This window comes from Chelmon rostratus, chromosome 7 (genome assembly GCF_017976325.1).
Source record: "Chelmon rostratus isolate fCheRos1 chromosome 7, fCheRos1.pri, whole genome shotgun sequence".
In the NCBI taxonomy this organism is placed as follows: domain Eukaryota; kingdom Metazoa; phylum Chordata; class Actinopteri; order Chaetodontiformes; family Chaetodontidae; genus Chelmon; species Chelmon rostratus.
In genome coordinates, this window is record NC_055664.1 from 29,274,796 (window position 1) to 29,294,606 (window position 19,811).

At 44.9% G+C, this 19,811-nt stretch overlaps 1 protein-coding gene across 1 annotated transcript; it reads right to left on the bottom strand.

The window, feature by feature from the left end:
* Positions 1-2,260: 2,260 nt before the first annotated feature.
* atp1b3b (ATPase Na+/K+ transporting subunit beta 3b) lies at positions 2,261-16,914 on the bottom strand. The gene is made up of 7 exons (XM_041940520.1): positions 16,560-16,914; positions 9,853-9,981; positions 6,165-6,263; positions 5,492-5,679; positions 5,009-5,059; positions 4,746-4,832; positions 2,261-3,734 (listed from the first exon to the last, which is right to left on the bottom strand). Exons 1-7 carry the CDS (start codon positions 16,807-16,809, stop codon positions 3,567-3,569), a joined length of 972 nt encoding a protein of 323 aa, XP_041796454.1. The 5' UTR covers positions 16,810-16,914; the 3' UTR covers positions 2,261-3,566.
* Between the last annotated feature and the right edge of the window lie 2,897 nt (positions 16,915-19,811).

Consider the following 19,811-nt stretch of genomic DNA (forward strand, 5'->3'; position numbering starts at 1 on the left):
GTCACATATCACTGGCTGAACCAGCTGGGGGCTTTTATTGGGAAGGAGAAGAACGTCATCAGCTGTGCTGCTGAACACGTGTTACATCATTAATAGATATTAAGGTTCGTGAAAACAGGTGCACACAACAAGATATGGACGCGTTCAGGTGGTGTCATTCTTAATGACCAGTTTTCACATCATTAAACTGAACGTGATGTTGGTCCTGATGATTTGTTGTGCAGCGAATTCTACACGTTTGAACTTTGTCCTCAAGACAAAGATAATAATGACGGAGGTGAGCAGGAACTGCGATGCCTCTCAAACTCAGAGTGATGCATGCAAACAGCTGTTTCTCTGCAGACATACAGAGGATGAGTAGCTGGAGGTGGATTGGACAGGTTTGTAAGGATGTGTTGATGCTGATCTATTGTAACTGCAGAGGATCCAGTCTATAGGAGCAAACAGTTCAGAAACCTGAACAGAGACTGAACACCGTGAATTTTTGATACTCAAAGATTTAGTTAAACTAGATGTGAAACCATGTAAATGCAGCCTGTCTTTGTCCCTTTGGCCAGTGGACAGAATGGACACAATAATGGACTAAGCATTGCAGCTGTTGTCTCTCTGTGGACATCTAGAAGTCCATTCATTTCTTTTTTTTTGTATCATGGCTGAATTTTTAACAACACTGGAGACGCAGCAGATTAATTAATAAACATCCGAATGTTCCGGTTGTGTAAAGTTCCACACCTGGTCCCTGAAGATGATCCGGCTGGGCTCTGAGTCTCTTTCATGTGTGAGGTGACCTGATTAGGACTTCAGAGGCTGTCCTGATAATGCAGAGGTGTAACTGTGATCCCTCTTTGTATGGACCGTGCAGCTGGGCTGATTGAAGCCTGTCACCGGATCCTGCACAGAACAAATGCTAGGTGTGACATTATTAGTGTTGAGTCCTGGGAATGAGGATGGGAGGGTCCATGTAGGTCAGCTGCGGGTTGATGTGGTCATGTAGGGCACCTGAGCCAGATGATACGCCCACCTGATGAGTGCCACGTTCAGCCTCTGTCAAACACCGATGACCTGGTTTAGTCCTGAAATCCTTCCAGCTCCCTCTGAATTTGTGAAGTTTCAGCTGTGAACTGGTTGAATTTGCCTCAGAGGTAAATTCATGTTGAAAGTGGGAACACTACCCCCAAGTCTTTCTCAAACACTCATCTTACACAGATCATTAACACAGATAATCCTTGTAAATATGATGTTGTGTTCCTTTGATTTGTTCCTTTAGTGCCACTTTTATATCCTTTATTTTGTTTTTTGCTTCTATTCATATTGAAACATTTGTTTATTCGTGGATCCATATATGTATAAATGTGTATGATGACAAATAAAACCTTGAAATATGATCAATGATGTATTTTTCATTCCATATGAAATGTTGTTTAGATGAGGAACATCATTTCACATGTACAAATATTTAAGTCTATCCTGTGAAATGATGCTTCTATAACATGTGTATTTGCACACAATGTTTCACATATAGAGTCACATGTTCTTTAATTGATTGTACGAATGTGAATCTAAAGTGCTGTTCCACATGTGCAGATATGTGAATGGATTACATCGATCATGTTGGATGTGTCATAAATCCACATGTTTCTGTGTGTTCTGTGTATGTAATTGATTAATTAATGTAAATCCTCTGACAGGTCCTTCCAAAGGGCCAAACGGACTCCTGCGCTGGACCTGCTGCTCTTCCCTCCCCCCTCACTGCTAATTCATGTGTGGTTTATTGAGAAAGACTTATGAACATGACAACTAGTCTTCAGCTTTGGCCACTAGAGGGCACTCTAAGTGTTAGGAAACACTTCTGCTGACCACATCTCTCACTATTGTCCACCTGCTGTTGGTCAAAGTTAGGAATTAGAGTTAGAGTTGGGAATAATTTCAGGGTTTAACACACAATAAAATCTAATATTTTCTCCTCACTTGGTCAGTACAGGAATCTGTGCATTGCCTTTGATTCCCCTTTTCATGCAGAGTCATCCTCGAGGTGGCTTCAACCGTCCTAAACCCCTGTTCAGAGAGTTCTCCCTCATCGTTGGGGTGTGACATTTATGATGTGAATACATAAAAGACTGATAGAAAGAGATTTTTTAAATAAATAATGACATCATGATCTTTATGATCATCTGGTTCTCTGTCGTTCCTTCATAAAAAACCTTTTCATTCAGGATAGAAACTGTTTAAACAACACGGAGACGTGACGGTGAAACTGATTTACTGAAGACTGATTGGTTCTCTAGTGATGTCATCTTCAATAATCACACAACAGTATCACTGAATCACACTCAAATTCACATTTACAAAAACTACATTTGGTTGCAGAGTGAGAGCAACATGAAAGGAACTGATTATATTCATGAACATTTGAAAACGTTGAAAAAACAAACGGAAACAAACAGATCTGTTGATGATGATGATGATGATGATGATGATGACAAAGCATCGACAGGAAGAGGCTTCGGGAGGGGAACCGGGGTTCAAGTGGAGCTGGACTTGACTTTTTTTCTTGTTTCTGACAGACGAACGGACAGATGGAGGTGGGGGGTGGAGGTCCCAGCAGGTGGCGCACCAATGCAGCTTTGTGCTTCACAGTGTAATGTTGATCTTGTAGAGGGTGTCATCGTCATTATCCATATTAATAATAATAATTGACCGTACAGCCACTGAAATACTTCTGGCTCTGTGAAGCTGTGACATTTCCTCTGAGCAGTAAAAAGACACAATAAATTTTCATTTGGCAGTCGTTTGCTTAAAGTGTAAAATTGAGCTTAATAAAACGTTTCCACGTAGGACATCATTAATCAGATCGTACCATCCTGCTGCTACAACGAAGGATTCAGCTGGTTTAATCTATTTTCTCTTGGTCAAACTGAAGATTCACAGTGAGGCTGCAGCTGAGAATATTCACATCTGTACTGTGGTCTTACAAACATTATAAATATTGTAGAGGCAGTTCCTGTAACATTACGTTTGACAGTGGATGACAGTTATCTCATTTCGAACAATCATAGCACATCTGAAGTCATCGTTGAGCTTCTGTCTCTGCAGTGCAGCTGCTGGGATCAGATTATTGGTTTTATTACATCACTATTATACAGACATTTAAAAACAACACGTCATTGTGCATCTGGCTCACATGCTTCCACAACAGACCTGATCTGCCCCAACTGTCTGAACAGGTTCAGTCACTCTGGTTTCTTTTTGGTGTTCTGAGGAGCAGATCGAAACCACCAAGTAAAACATATGGACCAGGGTTAGGGTTAACTATGTGTGAACTAGATCAGGACAGACCCATGATCAGGTCTGATTTAGGATCAGATCTGAACCAGAATCGAGTCTCAGGTGGGTAACCATGTTTAGCTTTCAATGGTGCAGATCTGGCCTCATAAGAGTCTGAACAGGATAAACCAGATTCAGACATCCGGGATTAGATCAGGTCTGGATTACAAAGTGTCCGCCACTGGAGATTTATTTCCAGTTTAAACCCAGTTTGTGGGATTTATGGCAACTGGTGTGTCCGGCTACTCCGACACTTTGACCCGGAAAGTGACGCGACCCAGAAACTTGTCCCGGTCGTCGTTGTTACGCAGGTCTGAACCCTCGACCTTACACTCCACTGTGTGCTCGACGTTATAGTCTTCTTTTGTGAACAATAACTGCACAGCAACAACCGGCTGCACGTAGTCAGGCTGTCAACAGAGAGAGAGAGAGGTAGAGTTAGCATGGAGAGAGAGAGAGAGAGAGGTAGAGTTAGCATGGAGAGAGAGAGAGGTAGAGTTAGCATGGAGAGAGAGAGAGAGAGAGGTAGAGTTAGCATGGAGAGAGAGAGAGAGGTAGAGTTAACATGGAGAGAGAGAGAGGTAGAGTTAGCATGGAGAGAGAGAGAGGTAGAGTTAGCATGGAGAGAGAGAGGTAGAGTTAGCATGGAGAGAGAGAGAGAGAGGTAGAGTTAGCATGGAGAGAGAGAGAGAGGTAGAGATAGCATGGAGAGAGAGAGAGAGGTAGAGTTAGCATGGAGAGAGAGAGAGAGAGAGAGAGAGGTAGAGTTAGCATGGAGAGAGAGAGAGAGGTAGAGTTAGCATGGAGAGAGAGAGAGAGAGAGAGAGAGGTAGAGTTAGCATGGAGAGAGAGAGAGAGGTAGAGTTAACATGGAGAGAGAGAGAGGTAGAGTTAGCATGGAGAGAGAGAGTCAGTTATACATTGGGGGGGTTTACATACGTACGTGTATTATGTATTATGTATGTATGTATTATGTGTATTATGGGTTTATTTCTCCTCACTAAACCCTTTTTCATGGTTTTGGATTTTCCAGTGTCTCTCAGTGTCTCCCAGTGTGTTCTAGTGTTTTCCAGTGTCTCTTGGTGTCTCTCAGTGTCTCCCAGTGTGTCCCAGTGTGTCCCAGTGTCTCCCAGTGTGTCCTAGTGTTTCCCAGTGTCTCTCGGTGTCTCTCAGTGTGTCTCAGTGTTTTTGGACTATGCTTTGTTTTCCCTGAACTTCTCTTAAATAAATAAAAAGAACATTAACATACCAAAATACAAACTGATGATGACAGTCCACTAAACACGAACACCCTGCTGGCCGAACATTTACTTATTGGCTGTTTTTCCTCACAAAAGTTTCCAATTCATAGAAAGCTGCATTAAAATAAATTAATTACGATCGTAATAATAATAAAAACGAAGCAGACAGAATTTACTCACATGAGCTTTCTTGCCGTAGTACGGGAAAAACATTTTATCCAAGCGACCTTCTGAAGGGAAGTACTGCATCTGTAATGGACTGTCTCTCTACCAGAGAGACAGATTTATTGACACATGAAGAGTCAACAGCATGAGGACGAATCACTCACTGCTAGTTCAGCACAGAATATGAAAGCAGACCATCGGAGGACAAGATATACAGGAAACAGTCTGTGTGTGTGTGTGTGTGTGTGTGTGTGTGTGTGTGTGTGTGTGTGTGTTACCTTGGCAGTACAGTTGATATAGGGGTCTCCTCGAGGTTTCAGTCCGATGACCTGCAGACAGCTCGTTATTGTCTTTATTCTTTAAATTTCTAATCAATAATTGTGTATTATTTCTATTCAGAATTATTTACAACACACATTGTGGACACAGAGTCACTTATATTAAAAGTATTATAAATATTATTAACCTGCAGGTAACCACGGTCACTGTATAAATGCTGCAGGTACCTCAGTAATGAGCTAACTTGACAGCAGAGGATTAAAACACAGCAGAACAGACAGAACTGACTCACAGGTTCTACATAGTGATGCTCTTCACCTGGTTCTTCATTACAAAATAAAGCTCCACATCATCTTATTGTACAGGAACTCAAATAAAACAACGATGCTTCATGACGGCTGCTGGAAGAGTCAGAATTTTTATCTGTATTTCTGTTGCTCCTATTAAACACATGTCAGCTGGATGAGAAGTGTTTTACTGACCCGGTTCATCTTGATAATGATGCACGGTTTCCCCTCAGCGTATCCGAAGCTGGAGTCAGGCAGACCGGAGCACTGACGCAGCATACTGCGTTTAAACTGACAAACTTTCTTTATGGGCTCATCGTCCTGTTCAGTGTATTCACCCACCAGACACAAGTCATTACGCTCCTGAACACTGTCATTATAACCTAAAGAGATACAACAAAACAAAGAGCGACATGTCCTGTCAACACAAAAGTCCCAACTCAACTTTTATTGTGAAGGTCACAATCAAAAGGGATTTCCTGTTCTCAACCAATCAGCACGTCTGCTGTGGAAAGGCCCAGCCTCTTGCTGGATGTCATCAAAGTTACCTGATTTTGTTGGATATTGACCATTTTGTTTCCAGAGTTGATCAACACATCAGACAATGGGAACTGAGCAATCACTCTGATCACATGTCTTTGCTGTAAGAGGTCAGAACGAAGTTCCTAACCAATTATTAAAGAGCTGATGGTTCTGTTATAAACTCAGGTTAATCAGTAGGATGAAAAATCAGCAGCTTCAGTGAACATTTAAATTATACAACACACGGACCTTAGAGAAAAACCTGATCACACATACTTCAATCGATATTCTTTTACTAAAGAAACTTCCCTTTAACTCTGCAAAGCAGGATGTTTGTTGTACTCACGCTGCAGGAGGTCGTGCAGTTGTTGGATGTACTGGTCGTAGTTTGTTGGGTCACTGCGGTTGAAGGAGATCTCAGCTGCGTGAGGACGGATCACCAAACCTGGACTCAGCAAAAGAAATCTATAATCAATCATTAAACACTGAAAGTAGAACGCTGCAGCTAACGGTGATTCACAAACAACACAATCAACAACAACTCTGTAATTCAGAGAGATTTTATTGCTAAATCTGTTTCCTGCGCCTGTAGAGCAGAGATACATGTACAAACCACAAATACTGGAAATACATCACATAGTGTGTCATTCTAACTGAGAACTGCTACAGCTGAGGGGGGAATGTTGGTCTCCTGTATCCGTAACCAGATGGGAGTAGAGTGAAAATGTATTGAGGGGGTGTCCTGTGCTACGGTGAGTGCTATGCAAGTGATGGCTCTGTTAATGAGATCTGAGAGGAGGGGGGTGGGGAGACCAACTAACAGCTTGTTCGTGTTGGAGGCAGACAGTGTGATAAGAAAACAGGGAGAGCGGTCGAGTATCATGGACTGAACTATGCTTCGTAAAGCAGTAAAAGGAGGTGGGGGCTACAGAGAGTGTTATGAGTCTTTGCTTTAGCATTTGAGGATGTCAGTGGTGTGAGGCAAAGCTGACTTTATGGTCCCGTGTAATTCTGAGGGATCTAAAGCTGTCAGCCCACCCTACCATCTCACCACGGATGGAAATGGGGATCAGGAAATCGCAGTTGTTCCTTTGTCTCATTAAGATAGTTATCGTTACACCACTGAGTGAAATGAAAGATGAAGCGTTGATAAGTCAGCAGAGAGGGAATGTCATTAAGGAGTACAAGTATGGCAGTGTTACCACAGTACTTCCAGTATGATCATTGCAGGGTCTACAGGAAGAGACTGAGGGCACAGCCTTGTGGGGCTCTTGTGTTGGCGGTGATGGTTGAGGATGTTGTAGTGATGACACTTACAGTCTGGGGTCAGTCACTCAGGAAGTTGTGTATCTCATGGATGAAAAGGGGGGTGGCGGTGCTGGAGCTTCGTTATCATCTGATGCAGAACTGAAGTCAGGAGTGAGTGGAGAACATGAGTGAGCTCCATGGCACAGGCCTTCAGCACCTTTGCAGGTCTGTCTTAGGATCTTGCCTAGCTCAGCCATTGCCCTACATCCTCCTAAATGAAGGCCACAGGGTGTGGTGATTCTGTCACAGGGCAGTTCTCGACAGCCCTTCAGACTAAAACCGTTTTGGAGTTGGGATATTTTTTGAATGTCTTAATAGGAATTGTCGTTGCGATACAGTAGTCAATGTAGTCTGTGATGACAGAGACCCTCTAGTTTAGATCTCCATCAAAGGTATCGGTCTGTGCAGCCTGTAGCTGTGCAGTTACATCCTCCAACCACTGCCTGGCACTCTGGGTGTGTGACTTGTGACGTTTCAGTTCCTGTTTGTAATGTCGAAACAAGAAAATATAAAGTAGCGGGTGAGCTTATGTGATGAATGCAGTGGTGTTACCATAGCATGCTGAAGGAGTGTGCCATAGAGCTCTTTGGGAGTCCTATAGGACTGCCTTAGTGCCCACCATGCGGAAAACATCCACTATCATACTAGTACCCAAGAAACCCCGCCCCTCGTAACCAAACCACTACCACCCAGTTGCACTCACCTCAATAATCATGAAATGCCTGAAGAAGCTGGCTCTCAACATCATCCAACTGTCAAACCACTCTTGGACCCAAACCAGTTCACCTACAAAGCCAAAAGGGGGACTGTGGACGCAGAGGCATATGTCTCCTCTCATTCCCTCCTATAACACCTCATATGACGTGCTAACTTCGCAAGACTCCTCCTCATTGATTTTAGCTCAGCTTTCAAAACCATCCAGCACAACCAGATGATCAGGAACCTCCATCAGCTGAACGTCGCACCGCTTCTCATCCACTGGGTAAACTTCCTCAGTGACAGACCACAGTCCGTGAATGTGGGCAGCACAACACCCTCATCCTCTGTCACCAACACTGGAGCTCCACAGGGTTGTGTCCTGAGCCCCTTCCTGTTTACCCTCTACACTGACGACTGTGTCGGCTCCTCACCCATCACCACATAAATCGAATGCTCGGACGACACTGCTGTAATTGCACTGCCATGACTCCACCTTCCATCTCAGACAGCGGTGCATGGACAATCACCTGCAGGTAAATGTTTCCAAACAAAAGAACTGGTCTTCGACTCCTCCAGCACACGCAGGTCAACCTCCAACCCCACCCACACCCCCATCAGCATCAGCACGCCAACAACACACCACTGAAATCCATAAATGCTGGCAACAGAGACAATGCGTCAAACTCAGCCCACTTTCCGTTGCCCCCCCCACCCACCTTCTGCTGCTAATCTACAAAAGCATAGTCCAACCCATCCCCTCTATACTCCAGTGTGAAAGCTCTTTTCCTCTTCGCAGTGTACAACACACTCCAAAAACGCCAAGTTGTTTCTGATGATCCTCTCTTGTGAACTTGATGTTCCTGTCCACTGATGTTGATGTGTTCTGTGAAGGCTTGTACTTCCTGGGTTTTGATTTTGACTCCTGTGTCATCCACATATCTAAACTAGTGGCTCAGTGCTGTTCTAAAGGAGTTCGGGACTCTGTATTCTACTTCTTCCATGTAGGGGTTGGACACAATAGGAGATAATGGTGATCCCAAAGCACAGCCAACCCCTGTTGTACTAAAGTAGGTGGTGTTCAGACAAAGGTGTAGCAGTTTGCACATCTGGTCTGGGCTGAGGTTTGCTCTGTTGTTGGCAGTGTTGTCTTGTAGGAATAATTTCCTTGCAGTTTCCACAGTTTCCATAGTTTGAATGCATGTAAACGATACGGTCACATCATAGGACACCATGGTTTCATGGAATCTTAGGAAGCCCATACATGCATAGGCTGGCTTTCCAGCATGCAGACAATGATGTTCTTAACAACTGATGATCTTCTCCTTCTGCAGCTGTTGTAAACATTCTATGGTGGGATGACAGTCAGTGTTTTATATGTGTTAGTGCCTGGTAGTGTGTTTAGGACCACTGTGCACCTTTGTTTGTCGACCGGCTGGATGGTGGTGTTTTGGCCCTTGCTTAGTGATGTCACAGCCTTTCTTTACTGAATGGTGAGGTTGGAAGGGGGTGTCTTTGGATTGGAAAGGATTGCCAGTACCGTCAACTTGATCTGTCTGTTTGCAAACTGTTTTTCCTAATGTCTGATTCTATTGCTGTGATGAGGTCGACTATTGGCCAAAAACCTACAGTCAACATGAGAAAAGCAGAACTTATCTGGAGGCAAAAGAAAGATAACTCCACACTAGATAAAACACACAACAGGTGGTTGAAGAACTGGTCAGATACGGAATCTAGCCAACCATAGCAAGATCCATCCATCCATTATCTATACACCGCTGAATCCTTTGCAGGGTCACGGGGGTGGAGCCTATCCCAGCCATCTCTCGGGCGAAGGCAGGGGACACCCTGGGCAGGTCGCCAGCCTACCACAGGGCTACACATATAGGCAGACAACCATGCACACCACTCATTCACACCTACGGACAATTTAGAATTATCAATTCCCAGTATCCAGAGATCTCCTTCAAGACAGTAAACAGGAAGTGTAGTAAAAGGGTTAAACATGAGAACCTGAGTAATTAACTCACCTGGACTGGCCACTCGGTCCTGACGGCAGGGGACATTCTCATCCAGAGTCTGTAACATCACCCACATGGTAAGAGTAAACATTCCGGCCAGAAACCCGTAGAAGACGAGGTAGAAGAGGAGGATGAGACCTTGGGAGATAATAAAAAAAACACTTTATTTTAATACAAACATCGTCCTGCTGAAACTTCTCCACTGTGTTTCTTCACCTAACTTGTCCTGTCCAATCACAACACCTGATTCACTTAACAGACTATTTCTCTTGTCCCCTCATCACTTTCCCCAGCAGTCTCCTAACACCACTCTCTAGATAGATATTTAATCATAAACACTGAAACAGATGAAGCTTCTGTGTAACTACACTATGAATGTTACTACATCACTTAACAGTACGACTGACATGATGCAACGAACTACTTTATATATCAATCTCGCTACATTTTAGCTATAACTTGTCACATTCTCCCACTTTGTCCATCCCTTCGGCCACATTTCCAGTTCCACAAACTAGTAACATTACGTAACTACATGTATATGTACATACATGTATCTACATTATGCAAATAACTCCATTACATATGAACTTCATTATATATGTAACAGCATTATATATGAGACTACATTATGCAGAAGCTCCAGCTCAGTAACTATGGATGGCACTGCGCTGGCCTACAGCACCACTTTAAGGAGTTTGGGAGTTACCGTTGATCAGGATATGTACTTTAAATCCCACACAAAACAAATTTCAAGAGCCGCCTTTGTCCACCTACATAACATTGTAAAAATCAGGCACATCCTGTCTCAAGACGATGCAGAAAAACTAGTCCATGCTTTTGGCTGGATTATTGCAATTCCTTGCTTTAAAGCTGTCCAGGTTTGTTTCTAAATACTTTCCAACTAATGCAGAATCCTGGAAAAGAGATCATACATCTCCGATATTAGCCAGTCTGCACTGGCTCTCTGTAAAATCCAGAATAGAATTTAAAATCCTTCTCCCACCTACAAAGCCTTAAATGGTCAGACACATATCTTTAAGATAAGATAAGATACTTTATTAATCCCCAGCTGAGAAAATTTGTTTTTTAAAAGCAGCAGATACTGGCAGTTGCAAACAAATGCAATAGAAATAGAGAAATACAAAAAAAGCGGACTATAAATATGTACAATTATACAAAGGGCTTATGTCAGAAAAAAGTATGTAAAAAATATACATACATAAAAAATATATATTGCTGCAAAGAACTGTAAGAAACATTGCCATAAAAATACACTGGCAGGAATTACACAGACTGAATCTCACAGACTATACACAGACTGCACATGGTGGATAAAGTGACCACAGCTTTAATGATATTGCACAGAAATAAATATGTATATGTAACAGTTGAATACTATTATGTATTGATATATAGAGTACTCAATGAGAGTGGAAAGAGCAGTATTTCAAGGTACTAGGTGCATGATAGATCATACATCACTGTAAAGAACAGTCCGACTATAGAAAAACAATAAGCAACGCTGGAGTTAAACTCTGACAGCTGTTGGTATGAAGGACCTGCTGCAGCGTTCCTTCTTACAGGGTGGATGCAGCAGTCTGTTACTGAAGGAACTGCTGAGCGCCCCCACTGTGTCATGCAGGGGGTGGGAGGGGTTGTCAATGATGGATGTCAGCTTGGCTAACATCCTCCTCTCACCTACATCCTTAGTGGTGTCCAGAGGACAGTCCAGGACAGAACCAGCTCTCCTGACCAGTCTGTTCAGTCTGTTTCTGTCCCTCTCAGAGCTTCCACAGCCCCAGCAGACCACTGAGTAAAAGACTGCAGATGCAACCACAGAGTCATAGAAAGTCCTCAGTAATGTCCTACAGACTCCAAAGGACCTCAGTCTTCTCAGCAGATGGAGACGACTTTGGCTCTTCCTGTACAGGACATCAGTGTTAGTGGACCAGTCCAGTTTATTGTTGCGGTGGACACCAGGTATTTGTACTCCTCCATGATCTCAATGTCCAAACCCTGGATGCTCACCGGTGCAGTCAGTGGTGGTTTCCTGCAGAAGTCTATCACCATCTCCTTGGTCTTGCTGGCGTTGATGTGCAGGTGGTTTAGTCCACACCAGTCGACAAAGTTAGTGATGACTTCCCTGTATTCAAATCGTTCCCGTGTGATACACATCCAACGATGGCTGTATCATCAGAGAACTTCTGGAGGGGGCAGCTGGTTGTGTTGTGTCTGAAGTCCGATGTGTAGAGGGTGAAGAGGAAAGGGGAGAGGACAGTACCCTGTGGAGCTCCGGTGCTGCAAACTGCTACATCGACACACAGTCCTGAAGCCTCACATACTGAGGTCTGTTGGTGAGGGAGTCGATGGTCCATGCAGCCAGGTGACAGTCTACTCTGGCTCCTTCCAGCTTCCCCCTCAGCAGTGATGGCTGGATCGTGTTGAAAGCACTGGAGAAGTCTAAAAACACGATCCTCACTGTGTTACCAGGTCTCTCCAGGTGGGAAAGAGAGCGATGGAGCAGGTAGATGATGGCGTCTTTCACACCAAAGCCTGGACAATATGCAGACTGTAGGGGGTCCAGCCCGCTGCTCACCAGGTGATGGAGGTGATTCAGAATAATCCTCTCCAGAGTCTTCATCAGGTGGGAACTCAACTCCTGAAGTGGTTGGGCTCCCTGGGATGTACAGTCTTTGGCACTGGAACCACACAGGAAGTTTTCCACAGGTCAGGACCTCTCTCCAGGCTGAGGCTCATGTTGAAGATGTGCTGAAAAACTCCAAAGAGCTGATCTGCACAGTCCCTGATCAGTCTGGAGCTGATACCATCAGGGCCAGTAGCCTTCATCACCTTCATCCTCCTGAGCTCCTTCCTCACCTGATCTGTTATGTAGAGGCCGGGTGGGGGACAGGGGGTGGCTCTTGTTGGGTGATGTCTCTTGTGCAGCTCCTTTTTACTAATATGTGTTGGATTACACCATCTCCTGTTCACAAACATTGCTATGCCTCCACCCTTCCTCTTACCGCACTCCATCGCTCGCCTGTCCGCTCTGAGCAGATCAAAATTGTCCAAAGGAACATGCATGTCCAGTGTGAGTTCACACAACCACGTCTCTGTGATGCACATGATAGTACACCCCCAGTACTCCTCAAAATGTTGAGGAGTTCTTGAACGATTTTACATTACTAGGTTGGAACCTTTGGGCGGTGGGTGTGTAGCCCTCAGCTAATAACAGAGTGCAGGGGACTCGCCATTGTTCTCATTGTTTACATTCCCCCGCGTGCCGACTACAGAGCTACACAGACTATATTAACTTCTGTATGGACACTGTTGTTCCAGTAAAATCTGTACGCTGTTTTGCTAAAAACAAGCCCTGGATAACCAGTGACATCAAAGGCCTTCTGAACCAGAAGAAAAAAGCCTTCAAAGATGGTGACACACTGGAGATCAAGAGGGTACAGAAGGAACTCAGAGTCCAGCTCAGAACGGCGAGGAGCAGTAAGGAAGGAAATTAGAAGAAAGGATGCAGAACAAAAACATGAGTGAGGTGTGGGAGGGGATGAAGACCATCACTGGCTGCAGCTCCAAGAAGGGTGCCCACACTGAGGGGGATGTGGGGAGGGCAAACCAGCTCAACCACTTCTTCAATAGATTTGATCACCCCAACCCATCCACACCTCTGGGCACAGCAGCCCCCACCCTCCTACTCCCGCAAGCCATCACCAACACAGATGAAGACACCTCCCCTCCTCCCCTCACACCACCCACGACAATCACAGCAGCTCAGGTCTGTCGTGAGCTGGAGCTGCGCCCCAGCAAAGCCGCAGGTCCAGATGGAGTATCACCACGACTGCTGAGGGCCTGTGCGAGGGAGCTGGGACACCCCCTTCAGCGCATATTGAGCCTGGGACAGGGGAGGGTTCCCCAGCTGTGGAAGACATCCTGCATCATTCCAGTCCCGAAGAAACCACATCCTGGGGAGCTGAACGACTTCAGGCCGGTCGCCCTGACGTCTCATGTGAAGAAGACCATGGAACGGCTGCTGCTCCATCACCTGAGGCCACAGATCCACCACGCTCTTGACCCTCTGCAGTTTGCTTACCGGGAGAAGACGGGAGTGGAGGATGACATCATCACCTGGACAGAGGCAGTGGTGCTGTGATGATTATATTCTTGGACTTCTCCAGCGCCTTTAACACCATCCAGCCACTGCTCCTCAGGGACAAACTGACAGAGATGGGAGTTGAAACACACCTGGTGGCATGGATTACAGACTACCTGACTGGCAGACCGCAGTATGTGAAGCTGGGGGACTGCAGGTCCAACACTGTGGCCAGCAGCACAGGAGCACCTCAGGGAACTGTGCTCTCTCCGGTCCTGTTCACCCTGTACACGTCCGACTTTTCTGATCCAGGACTTCATCACATGGTGTGTGACAACCACCTGCTCCTCAACACCACCAAGACCAGCGAGATGGTCGTGGACTTTAGGAGACCCAGGCCGTGTCCAGAACTGGTCCTAATTAAAGGGGGCTGCGTGGAGGTGGTTCACACCTACAAAAACCTGGGAGTGCAGCTGGACGAGAAACTGGATTGGACTGCCAACACTGACGCTCTGTGCAGGAAAGCACAGAGCCGCCTGTACTTCCTCAGAAGGCTGGCATCCTTCAACATCTGCAAAAAGCTGCTGCAGATTTTCTACCAGTCTGTGGTAGCGAGTGCCCTCCTGTACGTAGTACTGTGCTGGGGGAGCAGCCTGAAGAAGAAGGACGCAGCACGCCTGGACAAACTGGTGAGGAAGGCAGGCTCTGTCGTTGGCACGGAGCTGGACAGTCTGACATCTGTGGCAGAGCGACGGACACTGAACAAGCTCCTGTCCATAATAGACAATCCTGATCATCCACTGCACAGCGCCACCTCCAGGCAGAGGAGCAGCTTCGGTGACAGACTGCTCTCATTGTCCTGCTCTACTGACAGACTGAAAAGATTGTTCCTCCCCCACGCCGTATGGCTCTTCAACACCTCTCGGGGAGGGCGACAAAAACAATAACCAACACAACAACTCCGAACTCACTACACACTTAAACCACACACCATGGACACACGCACACATCCATATGCTGGACTTTATCACACACACATCCATATGCTGGACTTTATCACACACACATCTATATGCTGGACTTTATCACGCACACATCCATATGCTGGACTTTATCACACACACATCTATATGCTGGACTTTATCACGCACACATCCATATGCTGGACTTTATCACACACCCATCTATATGCTGGACTTTATCACACACACATCCATATGCTGGACTTTATCACGCACACATCCATATGCTGGACTTTATCACACACACATCTATATGCTGGACTTTATCACACACACATCCATATGCTGGACTTTATCACACACACATCTATATGCTGGACTTTATCACGCACACATCCATGTGCTGGACTTTATCACACACACATCTATATGCTGGACTTTATCACAAACACATCTATATGCTGGACTTAAGTGTGGACAAACCGACTGTTGCACACTGTCATTTTGCACAACTGCACTACTGCGCTCACATTTAACCGCCAGATGTCCATCTTGTCATTAGTTCTGTATTTTTATTTTTATCTCACTATTTTTTTCTTATATTGTTAGTTTGTATTCTGTATTGTATTTTTGCCTCCTTACTTGAAAGTTGTTCATATTTTTGCATGCCCTTGTGTTTCCACCCTTTGAGCTGCTGGAAATGTGAATTTCTCTGGAGTTGTGACCAGGTGCCAGACTATAAGCAGCATATATAAAAGAGGAAGCTACAAAAATGGTGGACAGAGTACTGAAAACAGCCAGGTGTTCTGAGTATATACCATCTCCTGCTCACCAACACTAACTTAGAGGAGTGTGTGTGTGTGTGTGTGTGCAGCTGAGTGTGTAACTATACTGCAATATACCATCACTAACTTAGAGGAGTGCGTGCGTGTGTGTGTGTGTGTGTGGGGGGGGGGGGGGGGGGTCACATATAATAACCTCATAAACAACAATGACTGAAGATAATTTGATTATTTTAAAGCCATCTGTAATAAGAACATGAGACAGGAAATGACATCATGGATTTGTCACTGTGGCGATCACTCATAGGTGATGCTATTAATGATGCAATGATCTATGAAGTAATGACCTTTGACTCTGAAACATCACTTCATCATACAGACTGCACACTGAAACCGGAAGTGTCTCAACAAACCGTGATTCAATCTGATCATTAATTATGTTAATTTATGCAGATGACATGTTTGAATGTTTCATTCAGCCTGATACACTAAAGTATATTACAAGATACTGTGATACACTACAGTATGTTGTAGTAACAGTCAGAAACCTGCTATCTATAATTCTGATTATATATTATATTGTATTTCTAACACTAAAGAGATCAACATAACGCGCGCGCTCGCGCACACACACACACACACACACAGTGCTAATCCCTATTAATACTGTCTCTGCTCTTTTCGGTTCGGTTCGGGTCTCAGCATAACGGGAGTTCAGGGAGAAGCTCAGCGCTCAGACCGGGACCGTGACCGGGTCTGTGAAGCCCCCTCATGATCTGATGAACAGTCATTCAAACAGACAGACAGACAGACACGGGGGTCTCTGAGCTCCAGAACCGTGTCCTGTCTCCAGGCCGCCCGTCTTACCCCAGCTGCTGGCGGTCCGGCCGAGGAACTCTCCGGTCCTCGGGTTGTAGATAAAATCTTTCCAGGATTCCTTCTTCTCCTCCTTCTCCTCTTTCTTTTCTTCCTTCTTTTCCTCCCTTTTCTCCTCTTTCATCTCCACATTTTTATCCTCTTTTTCCTCCGCTTTCACCTCCGCTTTCGTCTCCTCTTTTGGTTCCTGGGTCGGTTCCTGGTTCGGCTCCTGGTTTTGGTCCTGCGGGCTGGACGACATGCTGGCACAGCGGGTCGTGCCAGACTAAGCAGAACCGGGCTAATTAACACTGAGCGGGCTAATAGGCGGTTAAACCGATCCGTCAGATTAGCGAGCGGCGCTTGTTCTGTGGCTGCAAACACACACACACACACACACACACACACACACACACACACACACACGCGCGACTGCTGCAGAACGAAGCGCATGCGCTGTACAGAGCCCCGGGGTGAGAGACTGGGGGTCTCCGTGATGATGATGAGCTGCACTCTGCTGTAAAACAACTGTGGTCATGCCGGAATAATCCTTTAATAAATCTATAACAGTCAATCATAATCTGACGGTATTAATTTAGTGAATGACGTCTGAATGTGAGGTTCATTCTGTCAACACTGTGTCCTCTCAGGAGACATCGTCAACATTAAACATGATCACAAGCACTCGCAGGGTGAAGACATGTATAATATAATGTAATATAAACGCATGTTATGTAATTTAATCACCAGGGCTCTCCACAGAAGGAACATCACAGACCTTATGTGTGCTGCTACTGGACAGAAAATGTTTTTTGATGGTTCTACAGTTAGATAGATAGATAGATACTTTATTTAAATGAAGATCTGAATATTAGAAAATAAAATGCTGCACTTTGCTAAATCCGTGAATTTAAGACAGAAACAGAGAATAAAAGGAAATAATTTCCTATCAAACTGAATCTGAAATTATGTAATCACACCAGATCTGACAGGATGTCACATGACCACAGCAACGATGTGTCATTGGATAAAAGCAGGACCATGACGTGCTCTCTCTCTCTCTCTCTCTCACACACACACACACACACAAGGAGGGAGGAAGGCACTTACTTAAGAAGGAGGAGAGCACACAAGGAGATGAAACAAGGACAGAAGTCAAGGAGAGGAAACAAGGAAATGAAGAATAAGAAGAAATAAGGTGAGGAATCAAGGAGAAAAAATAAAGAAAGGAATCAAGGAGAAGAAACAAGAAAATAAACAACAAGAGGAAACAAGGGTAGGATTCAAGGAGAGGAAACTAGAAGAAGAAACAAGCAGAGGAAACATGGAGAAGAAATAAGGAGAATTAACAAGGAGGGGAAAAGAGAAGGAGAAATAAGGAAAGGAATCAAGGAGAAGAATGAAGGAGAGAAATCGAGATGAAGAAACAAAGAGAAGAAACAAGGAGGAGAAACAAGGAGGGGAATCAAGGAAAAGAAAGAAGGAGAGGAAACAAGTAGAGGAAACAGGGAGAGGATTCCAAAAGAGGAATCAAGAAAAGGGAGCAAGAAGAGGAAATAAGGAGAAGAAACAAGAAAGTTAACAAGAAGAAGAAATAAGGAGAGGAATCAAAGAGAGGAAAGAAGAAGAAGAAACAAGGAGAAGAAATCAGGAGAGGAATCAAGAAGAAGAACTAAGGAGAGGAAACAAGGAGAGCAAACAAGGAAAGGTGCTGACTCCTCCTCTGTGGATATGTGGAGAGGCTCCTCTGTGGTTGGACAGAGGCAGAACCCGTGCAGGAGTTCAAACTGGATCGTATAGTTCAGCTGTGGACCCAGACTGCTACAGGAGCTGGACTTTGACTCCACTTCCACAGATGTTTAGCGTTCAGGGCTGCAGGTGAGTCTCCTGATACTTCTGAGCAGCTGAGAGTTGCTGTGATTGAGTTTTAGATCTGAACCAGAATGCTGTATTATGACTGGACTTTGAGTTTGGGACTTAGCAAACGGTGGGGGGATGTGGGGGCCTGCTCCCCTCAGGGGATTGTTATCCCTTTAACTGTTGCTTTCGGCACTACTTTTCAAGTCATTTGAGATTATATAACACCTAAACATCTGTACATCATCATCTATATCTATATTTATATTAATGAAATCTACATTGTGCCCATTTATTTCGTATGTAAGGTACGTGTACCTACATTTTATATTGAGACCATTTACTATGTTTATCACTTCTAATTGTTTGTAACATCTCTATAAGAACTGAAATCCCTAGTTTGAGGTGCCAGAGCTGTAAATAACCCACTGAAGTGGCAGATCTGCCTATTTAGAATTACATTGGCTATTCGAAGCGTCAGTCATCTGCAAAATTGGCTGCGATTGGCTCGATCTCTACATGGAAATAAAGGAGGCAAGAAAGAAGCAGCAAGAAACCTCATGCGGAACCAGAGAGAGAGAAAAAGAGAGACAGACAGAGAGCGTTTTCACCAGCGGTGGTATACAGCACTCTCCATTCAGGTCCAGCACTGTCACTCAGACCCAAGTGAGCTCTCCATTCAGGTCCAGCACCGTCACTCAGACCTAAGTGAGCTCTCCATTCAGGTCCAGCACCGTCACTCAGACCTAAGTGAGCTCTCCATTCAGGTCCAGCACCGTCACTCAGACCTAAGTGAGCTCTCCATTCAGGTCCAGCACCGTCACTCAGACCTAAGTGAGCTCTCCATGGGGGGTCAGTTTTACCGTTTAATTTGTCCCTGTTCAAAACCTTAATGAACATGTTGTCCACCCACTTTCTGTGTATGTGTGATAAAGAAAGCTCAGAGGTGTTCCTGCTTTTTAAAAGAGGTCCTGAACAGTCTTTAAAATCTGGGGAAATGTTTACAGACGGGAAAACATCGCTCTCATCGGGTTTAACAGAACCATCACAATACTGAACCAGCAGAGTCTGAACCAGCAGAGTCTGAACCAGCAGAGTCCGTTCACTGTCTGTCAGAGCAGCTCTCCATTTACCGAGCAGCAGACCGATGACACGGGTTGATCCCACCTCCAGACGGGACGCCACAGCAGCTGCATTGTCCATGTTCGCACCTGCGAGCTGGACCACATGTCTCAGAGTCACCAAGTTAGACCTGCAGAACTTCCCAAGCAGCGTCGACCCCACCTGACAGACTGCACTGAACCTGGTCCCATATATGACCGGTTCCTGTCTCTCTTTTTTCAAACAGTTCCAGATCCTAAACTGTCCACAGTAGAACTCAATCAGCAGGACCACACAGAAACCTTG

What these genes read in the sequence shown, in the direction of transcription:
- atp1b3b (XM_041940520.1), bottom strand. Translation starts at nt 16,809, where the DNA reads ATGTCGTCCAGCCCGCAGGACCAAAACCAGGAGCCGAACCAGGAACCG. An exon ending in CCGGACCGCCAGCAGCTGGG is followed by an intron (nt 9,982 to 16,559) that starts GTAAGACGGGCG and finishes TTATCTCCCAAG; the next exon opens with GTCTCATCCTCCTCTTCTAC. An exon ending in ATATCAACTGTACTGCCAAG is followed by an intron (nt 4,833 to 5,008) that starts GTAACACACACA and finishes TCTCTCTGGTAG; the next exon opens with AGAGACAGTCCATTACAGAT.